This window comes from Marmota marmota, unplaced genomic scaffold (genome assembly GCF_001458135.2).
Source record: "Marmota marmota marmota unplaced genomic scaffold, marMar, whole genome shotgun sequence".
NCBI lineage: Eukaryota > Metazoa > Chordata > Mammalia > Rodentia > Sciuridae > Marmota > Marmota marmota.
In genome coordinates this window covers 9000346-9017876 of record NW_026000119.1, presented here as the reverse complement: position 1 = coordinate 9017876, position 17531 = coordinate 9000346, and the positions used below count along the sequence as shown (strand labels likewise).

At 38.7% G+C, this 17531-nt stretch overlaps 1 protein-coding gene and 1 pseudogene across 1 annotated transcript in view; one reads left to right on the top strand and one right to left on the bottom strand.

Moving 5' to 3' along the window:
• Window positions 1–17531, bottom strand: part of Scarb2 (scavenger receptor class B member 2) — a 58086-nt gene that overhangs the window by 22313 nt on the left and 18242 nt on the right. The window contains exons 2-3 of the mRNA XM_015499274.2: window positions 16319–16476; window positions 182–329 (exon numbers count right to left, since the gene is read on the bottom strand). Of these exons, the coding sequence (XP_015354760.1) occupies window positions 182–329; window positions 16319–16476 (306 nt within the window). The remainder of the gene's footprint in view (window positions 1–181; window positions 330–16318; window positions 16477–17531) is intronic.
• LOC107153615 lies at window positions 5887–7026 on the top strand (annotated as a pseudogene).

Here is a 17531-nt window from a genome sequence, read left to right as displayed (position 1 = left end):
TTTAAAGAAGAGAAGGAAGATACATTTTCTAATATATATATATATATATATATATATATATATATATATATATTTTAAAACATGGTAGTTCCTAAATAGGTTCCTAAAACCAAAACTATATACTAGCCTTATCTTTTTCCTTTCTTCTAAAATTCACAATGATATAAAAATGTCTGCTTACCAGTACAGGAATATTCAGTGTTCTAATTAAGTCAACTTTAGGGTCTCCAACAGATTGGTTCCGTTCAAAAACGTATGCCTTGTTGCTAACAGCAGATATCGTTGTTCCGTTATCTCCAAATTGAACATTTGCCTTGTTTCTGATTTCCCTAAAAGAAAAAAAATATTTGAAAATAGATACCACTTTCATAAACAAGACTTTTCCTTTTTTTTCAGTATCAAAGTTATACTTTCAATATAACTCTTTCTAAAGGATACATTATTTAGAGAGGCTGTATATAGAAACCCTTAAAACCTTGGGATTGAAGCTAAAATGTGGGATTGAAGAAAATGAGGCTTCAGATAGTTTTCTCCAAAAAGATTGTTTTCATTCTTTCCCCCCATGATTGGGAAAGGACAGCAGTCAAGGGCCATCTTGACCAGGGAATTGAAGCAAACAAGAAACTCTCTTTCCTTGGATATGGTTTGATCCTGAAATATTATCAACATTTTCACTTCAGTTTATAGCTTCACTTTGAATTTCAATTTATTTATTAATGCCTTCTTATTTCTATCCTGAATTCAGTTGAAAATTCATTGAAGAAATTGTGGTTTACTGGGTGTGGTGGTGCATGCCTGTAAGACCAGCTACTTAGGGGGCTGAGTGAGACAGAATTGAAACTTTGAGGCCAGCCTCAGCAACTTAACAAGATTCTATCTCAAAATAAAAATTTTGAAAAGGGCTGTGGATATAGCTAAGTGATAGAGCACTTGCCTGTCATATGCAAGGGCCTTCCCTGGGTTCAAACCCCACTACTGAGGAAAAAAAAAAAATAAGGCCCAAGGCTTAGTAAGTTAAAACAGTTTATTCTTGTTTGTAATGCAGTTCAGTTTGGTTCAAGTTAGTTCCCCAAATGAAGTATTAGGAAATCTCTTAGAAAGTGTTTGGTAGAGCACAGTAGGATAACTATGATTGACTCTAATAAGTGAATAGTACAAAATAGCTAATAGAAAGAATTTTCAATGTTCCAAACATAAATAATAAATGAGACGATAAGTTAGTTGTCATGATTAGATCAGTCCACATCCCACATATAATATGTAATTATACATATTGTCACTGTTCAGCATCAATATGTATAATTACTAAGTCAATCAAACATATGTCTACATACATGAATATATAAAGAACTCAAAAAATGCCAAGAAAACAAATAAACCAATTAATAAATAGGCAAATGAATTAAATAGACATTTCTCAAAGAAGAAATACAAATGGCCCAACAAATATATGAAAGAATGTTCTACATCATTATCAATCAGGGAACTGAAAATCAAAACAACATTGAGATTTCATGTCAGTCCAGTCGGAACGGCAGTCATCAAGAATACAAACAAGAATAAGTTCTGAAGAGGATATGGAGAAAAAGTAATACTTTTACATTGTTCATGGTATTGTAAATTAGTACAAACACTATGAAAATCAGTATGAAAATTCCCCAAAAAACTAGGCATGAAACCACCATAGGACTCAGCTATGTCACTCCTCAGTATTTATCCTAAGGAATTAAAGTCAGTATACTATAATGATACATGCAAACCCATGTTTATAGCAGCACAGTTCACAATAGCCAAACAATGGAACCAGTCTAGGTGTCCATCAACTGATGAATGGATAAAGAAAATGTGGTATATATACACAATGAGTTTTATTTGGCCATAAAGGAGAATAAAATTATGTCATTTGCAGGAAAATGGATGGAACTTGAGACTATTGTTAAGTGGAATAAGCTAAACTCAGTAATGTTATATGTTTTCTCTCCTATATGGAAGCTAGAGAGGAAAAAGGAAAAGAAAGGTATTCAGGGGTAGGTGTCTTTTGAAAATCGAATGGAGATCAGTAGAGCAGAGGAAGGGCCCAGCGGGGAGGGAAAGAGGAAATACTGGGGAATGAATGATATTGGCTAAATTATATTGTTATATTGTGTTCATGTATAAGTATGTAACAATGAATCCCCACCACTATGTACAACTATAATGAACCAATAAAAAATATGGAAAAATAAATGAATAAAATTAAGGGTTAGACTAGAAATAACAAAAACAAAGTGATTTGTTAGAAGATGAAGGAGGAGAGGGAATTTCAAAGCTAAACCCCTGCTCAGCCACAGCTGGTGCTGACAGAGAGGACACATTTCTCCACATTCAACTGGCATTCCCAGAGCTTCTCTGTAGCAAGTATGAGGACCAAACCTTCTGCAAGAGTAGTTGTTTACACCATATAGTTCATAACCCACTTGAACCAAATGTATGAAATATGATATGTCAAGAACTATGTAATGTTTTGAACAACTAATAATAAAAATTTTAAAAGAAAGAGTAGCTGTTTACAATATGTACTTAGCTCTGCACATTAACTGAGCTCGATGCTAAGGAACTAGATGTAGAAAAAGTGACACGAGAGTGAACACCAGTTTGCAGGCAAAGAAAGCCAGGCTGGGGAGCCAAGAGGAAGAACTCAGAATAGGTCTAGGGGTCAACTCTGCCAAGTTAGAAAACTAATGTCAAAAGTCAATGACCTGGCTAAGTAAGGCTTATTTTTTTTCTTCACCTAGGCCCTAGGTCATGAACTTAGAAGCCTGGATAATCCCAAACCTAGAGCCTGCTTCCTTTATGTTTATTTATACTTACTGACTAGAGATAGCTTTTTAAATGTTTTCTTTTTTGCTTACCCTGGATGATCAAAATTTTCCAAATCTCAAAAAAAAAAAAAAAAAGTAATTCCCTGCAGGTTGACTATGCCAGGTCACTTACAGTTAACTACGTGACTTCTCTCAGCAGTCTGGAGTCCTCCACCAGTCATGACTGGTAAGGCATGACTGACACTTGGCCTTTACAGAGTGCTCTAACTGAAAGAAGACAGTAAGACATGACCTCTGATTCCACAGAGGCCAAGCAACCACAAAGAGAGACAGCCAGGGCTTTCCTCTCAAAACAACTTGCTAGGGGCTGGGGTGGTGGCTCAGAGTGCTTGCCTGGCATGCGTGAGCCACTGGGTTCGATCCTCAGCACCACATGAAAATGAAATAAGGGTATTATGTCCATCTGTAACTAAAAAAGAAATACTTAAAAAATATATATGTTAGTCTGAGGAAACTAAAATGTTTTCCTCCCAAGCACTCTGGTCACTCTGGCAACAATGAGATGGACACAGCACACAAAGAAAGGTTTTAGTAATAACATCAACAAATCTAGTGACCCAAATCCCCCATGGGTGATCACCAACAGTCAACTAAAATCAAGGAGGCCACTGGTAAACAGCGGGTTGAGAGCAAGAAGTGATCACTTACTGCCCTATGGTATCAGAGAACACGAAAAGACACTTTTAAAAATAGACCAAAGAAGCATCTAGAAATACAAACAAGAGTTGAAGACAAAAACAAAAGTAAATTAGTCAAGAAACCATATTTAAAAGTGCCTGGTAGTCCCTCTTAATTAAGAGATGCTAATGAAACTCAGACCACAGTTAACATTTATTAATCTCAAAGATGGTTCTAGGCATTAAGAAATGACCTGGGCCTGTGCTCTAGACCTGTAATTCAAAGCAACTCAGAAGATTGAGGCAGGAAAATCAAAAGTTTGAGGTCAGGCTGGACAACTTAGTGAGACCCTGTCTCAAAAAAAAAAAAAAAATTAAAAAAAAAGGGCTGGGTGTAGTTCAGGGCTGTCTGCAATACTGTCATTCAACCCCTTCTTTGGGTCCTTTTGGTTCCTTCATTCACCTAATCCTCTGCTGAAAATCACTGTAGGGAGTGACTGAGCACAAGAGAGAAGTGTAAGTCGAGATCTGACTGCTAGGTTTAGCATTCAACTCTAGCATCATTGATACTTGTTCTGGGACTAAGAAGTTACTCATTGCTTCTGTGCTCAGTTTCCTCATCTGCAAAATGGAGGTAATAACATGTCTATCTTGTAGGGTTGTTATGAGAATTAAATCCACAGAAATCGACCATCCAGTGAGGACACACCTGGCACATACTAAGTGCCTAGAAGCACTAGTTACTAATACCACGTGCAAAGGCTTGTGCTTAGCTCCTGAGAGGCAGGATGAGTCCTGGTTCTTGTTTGTCCTCAGAGAACCCACAGCAGGACAGGGAGACTGCCATTGAAACACTACCTTCCTTGTGGTAAGTGCTCTGCTGGAAGACCACAGGAGCTAGAGGACCATGGGGAGGGCGGCAACGGGAAAGCAAATCCTGAGAACATCATCATGCACCTGTGGGTTGGTCCTGGAAGGTATAGGCTGACCCTAGGTAGGAGGTGGAGGATGCCTTCCAAACAGAGGCAGAGGGACAGGCGGACAGACAGCACAGAGTGACAGCACAGGACCCACTTCCCGAGTGCATAGGGGAAAGCTGTGGTCAGGGCAGAAGATGACATGACTGAGATGATGTGAAAGAGCAGCATCAAGTGAGAGCAAGGCTGCACGGAAAAAACATGTCCCGTGAAGATGAGTTTCCAAGTCTCAGAGGGAAGCCAAAGGCAAGCACTAAGGTGTAGGGGATCTTTTTCTATTTTTCTTAGTTTTGAGTTTAAGGATTTAAAAAAATACATTATTTCATTCAAAACCACTTTTGTTACTTTTTTGGGGGGTGGTGGTGGCTACTAATCTAAAAGACTATCATAGAAGAGCAAGTCAGGCTTAGAAGAAGGGTAGGCACTCTTCTTGGAAACAATCGTGGGATTTAAATTTTTTATCATTTCTTTGATATTAAAAAAAATTATATGTTTAGCTGAGAGATAAGAATCCAAGAAATAGAAGCACACAATTTAAAAGTTTGAACAAAGTTTCTACCTTTGCTAAATGGCAAGGAAGACAGTTTGATCCTTAAAAAGTTACATGTGAAAAAAAAAAGACTGAATTACAAGAAAATAGACTTGAATATCAAACCTTTGATGGGAGTAGGACTTCTTTCTTTTTAACTGACACATAATAATTGTACATATTTATGAGGCACAGTGTAGTCCAATATACTATAAAATGGGTGACAATCAGATCAGGGTAACTGGCATATCTATGGCCCAACTTAGGAAGCAGTGTTCCTTCCTGTGTTCTGGGAGCATTCCAAATTCTCCTACTAGCTATTTGGAAATAATTAATTGTTGTGCTATTAGAATATTATAAGTTCCTCCTCCTATCCCTTGAACTCACTGTCCTCCATCTCTTCAACCCCCACCCCAGGCTCTGGTAACCTCCATTCTACTCCCTGCTTCTAGGGGATCAAGGTTTTCAGATCCCGCATATGCATAAGATCATGCAGTCTTTGCCTTTCTGCGCTTGACTTATTTCACTTAACATATCAGCCTTCAGTTATGTCGCCACAAATGATAGGAGCTCCTCCTTTTCTAAGTTTCAACACTATTCTATTCTGATACAAGAACTGGATCTGTATGTTCAAAAAGGAAGGAATCATAGAAGAAGGTGTAGTAGTAATATATTCACTTTATTAAATATTATCATGATCAACATTTATTTTATAAAGATCAAGATACAACATGGACCCTACTTTGTGTGCAACCAGAGAAGTGAAAAATTGTGCCCCATCTGTGTACAATGAATCGAAGAGCATTCTGCTGTCATATATACATAATTTTTTTAAAAAAAAAATGCATTTAGTTACTATTGTAATGGGTGCACATACCAGGGACTGGTTCCAAGAAGAGGCNTGCGGTTAAGAGGCTCTGAGGCTGCGGCTGAGGACCTTGAGCGCTGTCTGGTGCCGCCGTGCAGCGCGGGGTCTCTGGGGTGTCGGCAGAAACCCAGCCTCCCCGATCTGCCTGCCCTGCGACTATGGCGTCCAGGAGCAGCACATCAACGCCCAGGTCATGCAGCTGCGCCACAGCAAGCACCACGCGGCCAACGAGAACAACCTGAACCTCGCGGAGGAGAAAAGTACCGGGAGGCACTGGCCAAGGGAGGTGTTACCGCTCAGGTGGCCCTTCAACCTGCACTGAAGTTCAACGGCGGAGGTCATGTCAATCACACCATTTTCTAGACAAATCTGAGTCCTAACGGTGGTGGAGAACCCAAAGGAGAGTTGCTGGAAGCCATCAAATGTGACTTTGGTTCTTTCCACAAGTTTAAAGAGAAGATGGCAGGTGTCTCTGTTGGTGTGTGCGTTTGGGGGGGGGGGTCAGGTTGGGGTTGGTTCTGTTTCAATAAGGAGCAGGGACGCCTGCAGATCGCTGCCTGTTCTAATTAGGATCCTTCGCAAAGAACAACAGGTCTTATTCCACTGCAGGGGATGGATGTCTGGGAGCATGCTTATTACCTTCAGCATAAAAACGTCAGCTCTGGGGCTGGGGCTGGGGCTCAGCGGTAGTGCACTTGCCTGGCATGTGTGAGTCACTGGTGTTCGATTCTCAGCACTACATATAAATAAATAAAATAAAGGTCTATCAACAACTTAAAAAATATTTTTAAAAAAGTCAGACCTGATTATCTAAAAGCTATTTGGAATGTAATCAATTGGGAGAATGTAACTGAAAGATACATGGCATGCAAAAATTAAAACATTATCATTATATTGAGTATGTTAAACTCCTTATGGCTATTTCTGTAGTAGAATACTGCAATATACTAATAAGCCACTTGACTACAGCATTTATTGATGTTGATGATATATGATGACATGGTGATTCATTGATATACGTATATTTGATAACAATAATTTAGTGTTATAAATAATTTCCTATTTAAAAATTTTTTTATTAGGCAATTGTTTGAGAATCATTACTGCTCTGTGTGATTTAGTCTTAATGAACATTTTCCTCAGAGAGCTAAACTTGCTAGTAGTTATAATTGTCAACATAAAACAATAAAAAATATTCCATCCCTATATTTGGGGGCTTATGGAGAAGGCTTTGTAACTCCATTCTATTGCACTTAGAGAAAATGTAATCTTTTGCCCCAGTTCTCACAGTAAAATAGGAAATGGAGTATTTCTCTTTTGTATTGAAATTGTTATTTTCTTACATAATGCTCTATCTAATGGTACTTGTGATGGCTATCACCCAGTGGTCTCTATGGTCACCTGTATAAATAATTAACACCACCTTGTCATTTAAAAAACAAATAACTTATTGCTGATTGAAAACTGCTTTATTATGAGGAGATAATTATGCATCTGGATTTACAAAGACTGATGTAAAATTTTGTTCTCAAACATAGAAGTGTGTATTTATGAAAGTGCTGTAGGTGGGTACATCAGGGCCTGGCTGGGGACACTGTGGGGACACTGGGGACCTCGGGTGAGGCCATGGACATTCTAGGGCCTCCTCTTCTCTCCCTCCTGTTGAAGGGCCTCCCTCTCCTGAGAGCTGCGCCTGGCCAGATGCCACCTTCCCTAGTTGAGACAAATGGATTTCTGCCTGGTGTCAGCACTGTGCCTCCCTCAGGCGCATTTATTTCAAATATATGTTTTATATTTCTGTTTTCTTCTAAAGAATTTGTAGCCACTATAAAAGTTTTCTATCATTTTTCAACGGAGGGAAAACTACCCATATCAGTGACACAGCATTTCAGCATACATTCCAGGTGGTTTTTGCACAGGAGCTCAGTATACATGCTGTTCGCATGTGGCAGGGATTCTGCTTGTATCTGGCTTAGCAATGTCACAGATCTTCATCTTTCATCATCTCCCTAATTATCTTTAATGGCTATATGACATTTTATCATTTGGGCATTTCCTCATTTATTTCATAGTTTTATTACTGAATATTTCATTTGCTTCTGTTATTTATTATCAGTCATGCTCTTGTGAGCAACACTATGCATGTAAGTTTTTACCTCCTGCTGGAATATTTTCTTTATTTTTATTTTTATTTTATTTTTTTAGTTGTAGGTGAACACAATACCTTTATTTTATTTATTTATATGTGGTGCTGAGGATCTAACCCAGGGCCTCACATGTGATAGGCGAGCGCTGTATCACTGAGCCACAACCCCAAGCCCAGGATATTTTCTTTATATGAAGGTTTTTTCTTAACCTATTTAATAATGTTTTCCCAAGGTCATTCATTTTAAACATTTTTCCCCCAACTTAATTTTTCTATTTCTTTTCATGGAAAAATGGAGTAACACAGCAGTTTCAATACTGAAGACTAAAGTTAAAAAAACAAAACAAAAAAAACCCCCTTAAATTCAAGGTACTTCTCCTTTAGAATTCAGTTAGGAAAGTATTTAGTTTTCTGAGTGTCAGCAATGTTGGCTATTGATAACTCTGTGTGTGTATGTGTGTGTGTGCATGGATTGAAACGCTCTGGAGACTTATAGCTGTGCTTTATATCACAGGGACGTGACTCTCACAGAGTGCAAATGAGAGGCACGTGGTTACTGCTGGCCTCTGTTTAATAGACCTTCTAGGAACGTGGGACTTTTTGAGAGATAGGCTTTGGAATACACATCATCTGCTAGATCAGGGTTTATTTTGAGCTAACAAAGATTTGCAGAGTCTACTGACACATAAAGCTTTGACTCCTAAGCTTCCAGATTTGAAAACAATTCAATGTTGAAATTTCTATGGGGCTCTATTTTTGCTTTGGCTTTCCTATTGATAAGAATGAGGGAAGCACACTCCCTCACTGTTTGTGTCTCCTCCATGCTAGATGGAGGTTAAGTGACCAAGAGGATTTATATACTCACGACTTTAATCAGCCAGCAGAAAACGATGCTAAAACTGTCTAGCTCTCTTTTCCATAATAGAAAAGAAAAACAAGTAAAATTTCCATTTTTTAAAAAGGAATAAATATTGTTCATGCAACGATTTTTGTGACCAGTTCAACAGTGCCTGCTGTAGTCATGATTGTGCTGGAGGGAAAGAAGCAAGCAATACAAATATTTTCTTTGTATTTGTTGCTTGAACCGTTGTGCAGTAATTAAACTTTGATGTTAAGAAATTGCTATATCACATCCCTCAATTTCATGGCCTTAAAATGAAATTTGAGTTTGTGTTGAGCACCTTTAAAAAAGTAATAATGAAACTGTAAAATGAAGATTGATGCAGGTGGTGAGTCATGTCTGAAATTGGGTATACATATATTTTATTTTCTGTTTTAATTTCAGGGGAATTACTTTGGGGGAAAACCGTTAGGAAAATGTTTGATAAATTATTGTTCCTCCTTTTCACTCCTTGCTGCTCCCAGCAAGCTATGTCCTGTCCTTGGAGGTATGCACCAAACCCAGAACCTGCTGAAAACCCTGTAAGATCCAGGTTAGTTTTCATTTAATTCATTAAATAAACATTGATTTTCCTATTGCAGTTGTATAGTTTTATGATTGTTAATAATCTGTCAGTTTTTTAAAAAAAGATATAACATGGGGAAATGCCTATATATATACTCACTATATATACTTATATAATGCCTATGTATATTTACATATATATAATACATATGTATTTGCATGTGCATATAGTATGAGGACTATCTAAAAGTTAAACTCACCCTAGAAAAATGGCTGAGAGGACATCCACCAAAATATTAACATTGCTTATCTTTGCGACAGTGAAACCTTGGATAGTAGATTTTTCCTCTTTTACTTTATTGCAGTTTCAAGTTTATATTTAGTGATTACTGTATATGTATGTATAGCATATAAATACACAAATATAGGTATACATACATGCATATATATAATGTTTATAATATAAAATATAGCTTATCCCTTTAAAGATAATGCTACATATGATATTATATATTTTGATTACTATTTCATAATTCAATATTACTTCATAATCAATGAACAGTTTTTTAAAAGCCCACTTTATATCCCTCACATCTTCTTTTCTTTTCTTCTTCTTCTTTTAGTATTGGATTTTGAATCCTGGGCCTCGTGAATGCTATGCAAGCACTCTACTACTGAGCTACATCCCCAGCCCTTTTAATTGTATTTTAGATAGGATATCACTATGTTGCCCAGGTTGGCCTCAAAGTTTCACTCCTCCTGCCTCAGCCTCCTGAGTAGCTGGGATTACAGGTGTGCGGTAACACACCTGCCTCACATCTTTGTTTCTTACTATCAGGCCTAAAAAAGAAATGAATAAAACCGACAGTGTAACTATGAAACCCAACATTATATAATGGGACATTTTAACAAATTCATATAAGAGGCTGGGGATATAGCTCAGTTGGTAAAGTGCTTGCCTCACATGCACATGGCCCTGATTCAATCCCTAGCACCAAAAAAAAAAAAAAGAAAGAAAGAAAGAAAAAAGAAATTAGTTGAAAAGGGCTTGGACAATTATCTTTTTAATTTTTGAAATGTTAAATAGTAAGAAAAAGAAAAAAGATGCCTAGAAAATTTTTTTTTCAATCTCAAAATGGTTGCAAAGCCACGAGATATTATAAATTTGATACAAATTTTAGGCACATTTGTCACTAAACAAAGAATTCATGAAGCAAAGTCGTGTGGATCCACAGCTTTACAAAAATACAAATAAGGCACTACATTCCTCACACCAGACGGACCGGTTTTTATCAACACGTGGAACTGTGTCATCTTTTCCCAAGAACAATCACAGTCTGAACTAGGTGTCAACCTAGGGGGAAATGTGCCAACTGTCAATGGTGGGGCAGGTGAGTCAGGCCTAGCACAGCCTTTCCCCACTCAGAGATTTCCCATCACCAGCAGCCCCACACCCTCCCCTTCCTTTGCCCCAGGTCCCTTGGCACAGCAGACACAGTCAGCTGACTCAGGTGGAGGGAGGGAGCCTGTGGAACTACCAAACACCTGGGCAGGAGCTACTGAATGCTCAGCCTATCCTGTACAGGAAACAACAGTCTCAAGTGACAGAAATTAGATCCAAGGAATGACTACCAAAAGCAAATATATAGAGCCCAACAGACCCCATAGAGGGGCCTGAAAAGCCATGTTTTTCTATGAATCCCAGATCTCACAACCCATTCAATCTAGTTAGAAGTCCTCAACAGTCTGCTCTGTGTTTATGCATGTTCCTAACAAAGCTACTCGATTTTTAGGACCCAGTCCCTCCTTCTTGATCCTATTCTTGAGTTTTCCTGCCTAAGTCTTGTGGTTCCAGCTAAGCTACCCCTGTTCTTTGTTTTTAAACAATTTCTCCTTTTGTGTCCTATGAATTTAAGTCACAGCCAAGAATATTTCATTAACTTATTCCACACATATTCATTAGACACTGAATATTCAGAGATGAAAGGACTTGATCCCTGCTCTCCATGGAGCTTCTGGTACTTTGGAAGGAAAGACAGATATGTAAATCAATTATTAAGATGATATAAGGAGGCTGATTCATGGTGGGATAGGGAGAGGGAGCAAGGGAGAAATAGACGAACTCTAGATAGGGCAGAGGGTTTAGAGGGGAAGGGAGGGGGCATGGGATTATTAATGATGGTGGAATGTGATGATCATTATTATCCAAAGTACAGTTATAAAGACACGAATTGGTATGAATATACTTTGTATCCAACTGGAGATATGAAAAATTGTGCTCTATAATAATAAGAATTGTAATGCATTCTGCTGTCATATATACATAATTTTTTTAAAAAAAAAATGCATTTAGTTACTATTGTAATGGGTGCACATACCAGGGACAAGTTCCAAGAAGAGGCAGATTTAAGCTAAATAAAATGTTGATGAATTCATTCTTTGACAAAGGCAATTGATGCATGGTAGAGTTTGGGGCAGTTTACAAGTAATTGCAGAATGGTTAGAATTGAGCTGTCCAATATGGTAACCCCTGGCCACATACAGCTATGTGTGCTAAAAATATAACTAGAAGGAAATGAAACACGCTGTAAATGTAAAACACACATGGGATTTCAAAGCCTTAGTATAAAAAAAGTGTAAACTATCTCATCAATATTCTGAATATCAATAACATGTTGAAATGATACCATTTTGGATCTTATTGAATTACATAAAATATTAAAATTATATTTGCCTGATTTTTTTTAAAGAGAGAGAGAGAGAGAGAGAGTCAGAGAGAGAGAGAATTTTTTAATATTTATTTTTTAGTTTTCGGCGGACACAACATCTTTGTTTGTATGTGGTGCTGAGGATCGAACCCCGGCCACACGCATGCCAGGCGAGCGCGCTACCGCTTGAGCCACATCCCCAGCCCTTGCCTGATTTTTTAACTTTTTTTTTTTTTTTAACCAGAGATTGAGTCCAGAGGTACTTAATCACTGAGACACATCCCAGCCCTTTTTTTATTTTGAAACAGGGTCTCACTAAGTTGCTGAGGCTAGCTTTGAATTTGCAATCCTCCTGCCTTAGCCTCCTGAGCTACAGGGATTATGTGGGTGCACCGCCATACTTGGCTGTTTTGTTGTTGTTGTTAACTTTTTAAAATGTGTCTAATAGAAAAAAAAAATTCAATGTCTTGTGTGACTTGTATTAAATTTCTACTGGAAAACTCAGAATTTAAAATTCTAGGTTAAGAGTGCTGCAAGGCTGCTGATGTAGTTCAGTAGTAGAGTGCTTGCCTACCACGTACAAGGCCCTGGGTTCTATTCCCAGCACCACAAAAAAGGGAAAAAAGAAGTGCTGCTATGGTTGGATAAATGTTCTCTAAAGGCCCATGTGTTAAAGGCTTGTTCCCCAGAGTGGCTCTATTGTGAGGTTGTGGCACCTTTAAGAGGTAGGGCCTAGAAGGAGGTTTTCAGGTCACTGGCAGAGTGCCCTTGGAGGGAACGGTGGGACTCCAAACTGCCTCTCCACTTTTTTTCTTTTTCCAAGCAATGGGGTGAGTGGTCCATGCACTCCTGCCATGATGGGCTGCCTTGCTACAGATCCCAAAAGCAACAGGGCCAACCGATCATGGACTGAAATCTCCAGAACTTTGAGTCAAAATTAACCTTTTCTCTGTATAAGTTGATTACCCCAAGTGTTTGTTATCATTCTGGAAAACTGACTAATACAAGTCCAAAAAATAAATTAAAAAGAGGCTAGACAAACAAGGAGCCAAATCTCTATGACCTTGGACATCAATCACACAAGGAGCATCACTAGGACACTTAGCAGGGAAGAGGGGGAAATATCAGATGTGTCTTTTATAAAGTCACTCTGGCAACAGAGTGGAGAAGAAATGAAGGCAAGAATTAGGACCAGAGGCAGGAAAGCTCATGGAGGAAAAATAAGACAGTCAATGAGGAATCAATCCTTCCAACCTACTGGATCAGCTCTCAGGAGATTCTTAACCTTCTTTGTGCCATAAGCTCCATAGGCTATCTATGATGAAAACCTCAGGACCATTTCTCAGATCAACGTTTTAAAATACAGGAAATAAAATACCCAGAATTACCAAGGAAACCAATTTTAGTCATCCCTTGGTATCTTTGGGGGGTCAGTTCTAGCTCCCTACCCCCATATGCACATCCTCAGATGCTCAAGTCCCTTAGATAAAATGGTGTAATATGTGTGTGTAACCTATGCACATCCTCCCCTACATTTTAAATTATCTCTAGATTACTTATGACACCTAGTACAGTGTAAATATTGTGTAAATAGTTGCATATTTTTGTATTGTTCAGGAAATAATAACCAGGAAAAAATATGTACCTATTCAGTACAGAAGCAATACCACAGCACTAACTATATTGTACATAGCAGCAACAATGTAATGTTTTCCCAAATATTTTCAAATAGTTGATTAACTATTCAAACAGACAGAAAGATGGACAAGCCCAGAACTTACAGATACAGAGGGCCTACTATATACTGAAATACTGTTATCAAGTTAAAAATCTGTGATTTAAGAAGCAATATGTATATGCCTCTTTATCAACACTGTAAGTAAGAAGTAGCAGCAGGTTGGATGATTACCATAACTTTAAAGTATTTATGAACATCCACAATATTTCAAACAGCTTCAATGAGATACAATGTCTGTGCCTCCAGTAGTAAGGCCTCAGGGACTGCTAATACAACATATGATCTATGGAAGAACCCCTGAAAACAATGTTCCTGAACTTTCCCCAGGAGTAATTAGTCAAGGCCCATATTAAATGGGAACATGGAGGGCTATGTTTATAGTTGAATGCTGTTTTAATTCTAGGATTTATTCCTAGAACACATCTAATAGAGCATACCTACACCCAGACACAACAACCAGGAGACATTTCAGCAGAATGTTGAATTTGCTTTCAGTTGATTAGAATCCATGTCGTCTTCTTGGTGGTTTGTTTTTGGAGCTGAGGTCCGGTAATCCTCTTGCGTCACTCACCCTCTTTCTTATTTATTTATTTATTTTTTGTGGTGCTGGGGATTGAACCCAGGGCCTGGTGCATTCTAGGCAAGCACTCTACCAACTGAGCTATATCCCCAGCCCTTGCCTCACCCTCTTCACTAGCTGGGACTATAGGCACATACCACAGCACCCAGCTTAGAGTCCATGTCTTTTTTCTCAGGAGTCAAGGATAATGACCACAGGAACAGGCCAGGAGACCCAGAGGGGAAGTCGTGTGTTGGGGTTCTTTCTGAGTTCTCAGGGGAGGTTTGTTTCTGTGGAGGCAGCCTCCCCCTCACCTTAAGAAATTTAGTTAAAACAATAAAACTACCACCATGCAGTATACTGGATCCTAATCCTGCAACCATTTGTTGCCCAGGAGAGCCTCAGATAGAGAACTGCTCTACCACACAGCACAGTTTCTTTAGTCATAGCATTTTTAAAAAATACTTTTTAGTTGCCAATGGGATTTTCACTTTATTTGTTTATTTATATATGGTGCTAAGGATCAAACCCAGGACCTCACAAGGTTCAATGCCAGGCAAGTACTCTACAACTGAGCCACAACCCCAGTCCCTAGTCATAGACATAAAAGTGCTTTAAAAAATGAGGACCCCACCAGGCACTGTGGCACACACCTGCAGTCCTGGCTATTTGGGAGACTGAGGCAGGAGAATCACTTGAGCCCAGGAGTTTGAAGTCAACTTGAGTTAACATAGTGAGACCTTGTCTCTCAATAAATAAGAAAATAAAAATAAGGACCTAAGCATTTTCTTAAAATTCCTTTACATAACAACTGGGTTCATTTTACCATTCTGGATTTGTGAATTATTATCAGACCAAATAAATCCATTAAGACTAATAATAATAGCAAACACTTACTTGCTATCACTAACTGTGTGTTAGGCACTAGTTTGAGCATTTTATAAATACTGACTCATCGAATCATTTAGTCTTCAAATAATCCTACTTGGAGGTTTTATTTTTATCCTTACTTTACAGATAAGGAAACTAAAACACAGTGAGTCAATAAGTTGCAGAGGTAAGATTAGAAATAGGTCATTGTCTGACTCCAAAGGTAGAGTGTGATCACTGAAGGCAGGACCAGGGCTTTTATCTCTGAATTTTCAGCACCAAGAAAAATATTGATTCATAACAAATGAATCAGCCATGCATCAAACACTGAGTGAACAGTTATGACAGATTATAGGCATTTCGACCATTTAGTGGTCCTGAAAAAGAAAGAGCTTACTCTCAGCTTCCTCTATTAATCTATCCATTTTTAACTTGGCAAGGAGAGACTTTACTGGAAAGATTATTGCAGAGGGAAGGAGGAGCTACTTCAGCAGGGAGAAGGGGGATATTGCAAGAGGGAAAAAGTTCTGATTATAAGATCCACAAGCTGTTCATCTTTTAAAAAATAATTAATGCAATTCTACTTCCCCAATGTTTAAAACTGGTGGTTATTGCCAAAGACTCTAACCAACCCTGCCACTCAGTTATCTTTCATACCCAGGATAAGTCGGGGGAAGGGGCAGAAAAGAAACAGAAAGGTATCTCAGACCCATGGTAAATTCTGGAAACTGACTTTAAAAGGTATGTGGAAATGGGAAATGGTAGGGAAGACCCTGAAAGTCACTAAAGAGTATCAAGGGGTGACCTTAAAACGACCAGAGGTGGAGAATAGTTCTTCATGGCAAATAAAATACACTAGAACTCGGCCCAGTCCACACAGTCAGTCATTTTCTATGGAGGTATCACACCCATCAGCAGTGTTTCAGACAGAATGGAGCCAACACCTGTGCTCCTCACAGGGTGATGCCAGCAGAGGAGCAGACACAATGGGATCCTTCCATATTTCTAGCATGGGAAGGAGGCAAGTGGTTGGGACTTACCTGTAGGTATATGGCCCCACCTCCTCTAACCGAGGGATCTCTCCTCTGAGGATCTCCTCTGGATTGGTGACATTGAAGAAATAGAACTGAGTATACACGGGCAGTGGGGGCTTCTCCCAGGAGTCAAAGATCTCGGTACCATTCCTTAACACCATATTCTAGGAAAGAAAAAACAAAAGGAGATTTACAAAACTGTAAGGCCATTGGTTTTGGACATGAAGCAGGAAGTATGCTCCCTTCTCAGATGTCCTACCTCAGTTATTTTAATTATTTCACAGGCATTCAATGGCTATCTCTTGAGAACAGTTCCATGCATTACACCAAGAGGCCCCATAGTCCCATGAAGCCATAGGTCCTCAATGAATATTTGTTGTAAAGGAAGGTTGCTAGAGACATAGCTCATGGGTGGGAACATGGCATTGCCAAAACCAAATGCCCCACTTGGCTTTGTTATTTTCAAAGATGTCACTGATGGTACAGCTGCTGAAGAATTTAGCCTCTTCTGAAAAGTACCATACACTTCCAGCTTGCCCAGGTGAGACAAGAACAAGGAGACAGGCTCCAGACCAGTTTGGGTCCTTCCAGTTGAGCTGAAACCACATTGATCCTGACTCACTTCACCACCAGGAGTTTATATGCATTTTTATATAAATCCCCAACAAATTCATAAAATGGAGATGCCTGACCCTGTTTCAAAGACAAGGAAACTGAGCCTCACTGAGTTTAAGCGACTATGGTAGACTGTATTCTCTGTCCATAATCCTTCCTTTGCTTCCTACCCTTGCCAGGTGTTTTGGGCTAAATTATATACCCCTATCACCCCCAAGTCTGTATGTTGAAGTCCCAACTCCCAGGACCTCAGAATGTAACTATATGTAGAGATTGGGTTCTTTAGAGAGGTAACCAAAGTTACATAAGGTCCTGAAGTTGGGCCTTAATCTAATATGACTAGTGTCCACGTAAGAAGTCAGGAGATATACATACATATATAGAAAAAGATCACATAAAAACACAGGGAAAGATGGCCATCTACAAGCCAAGGAGAGAGGCTTCAGAAGAAGTCAATCCTGCTGTCAAAGGACAAAATAACAATAATTTAAAGATTTTACTTGACTTTATGTGCTGCAAAATAGAATAAGTGTTCTGATGTACTGAGCAGAGGAGGTGGTATTACAGACAGAAAAGGCATGAGGAAAGTAGAAACAAAAACCAA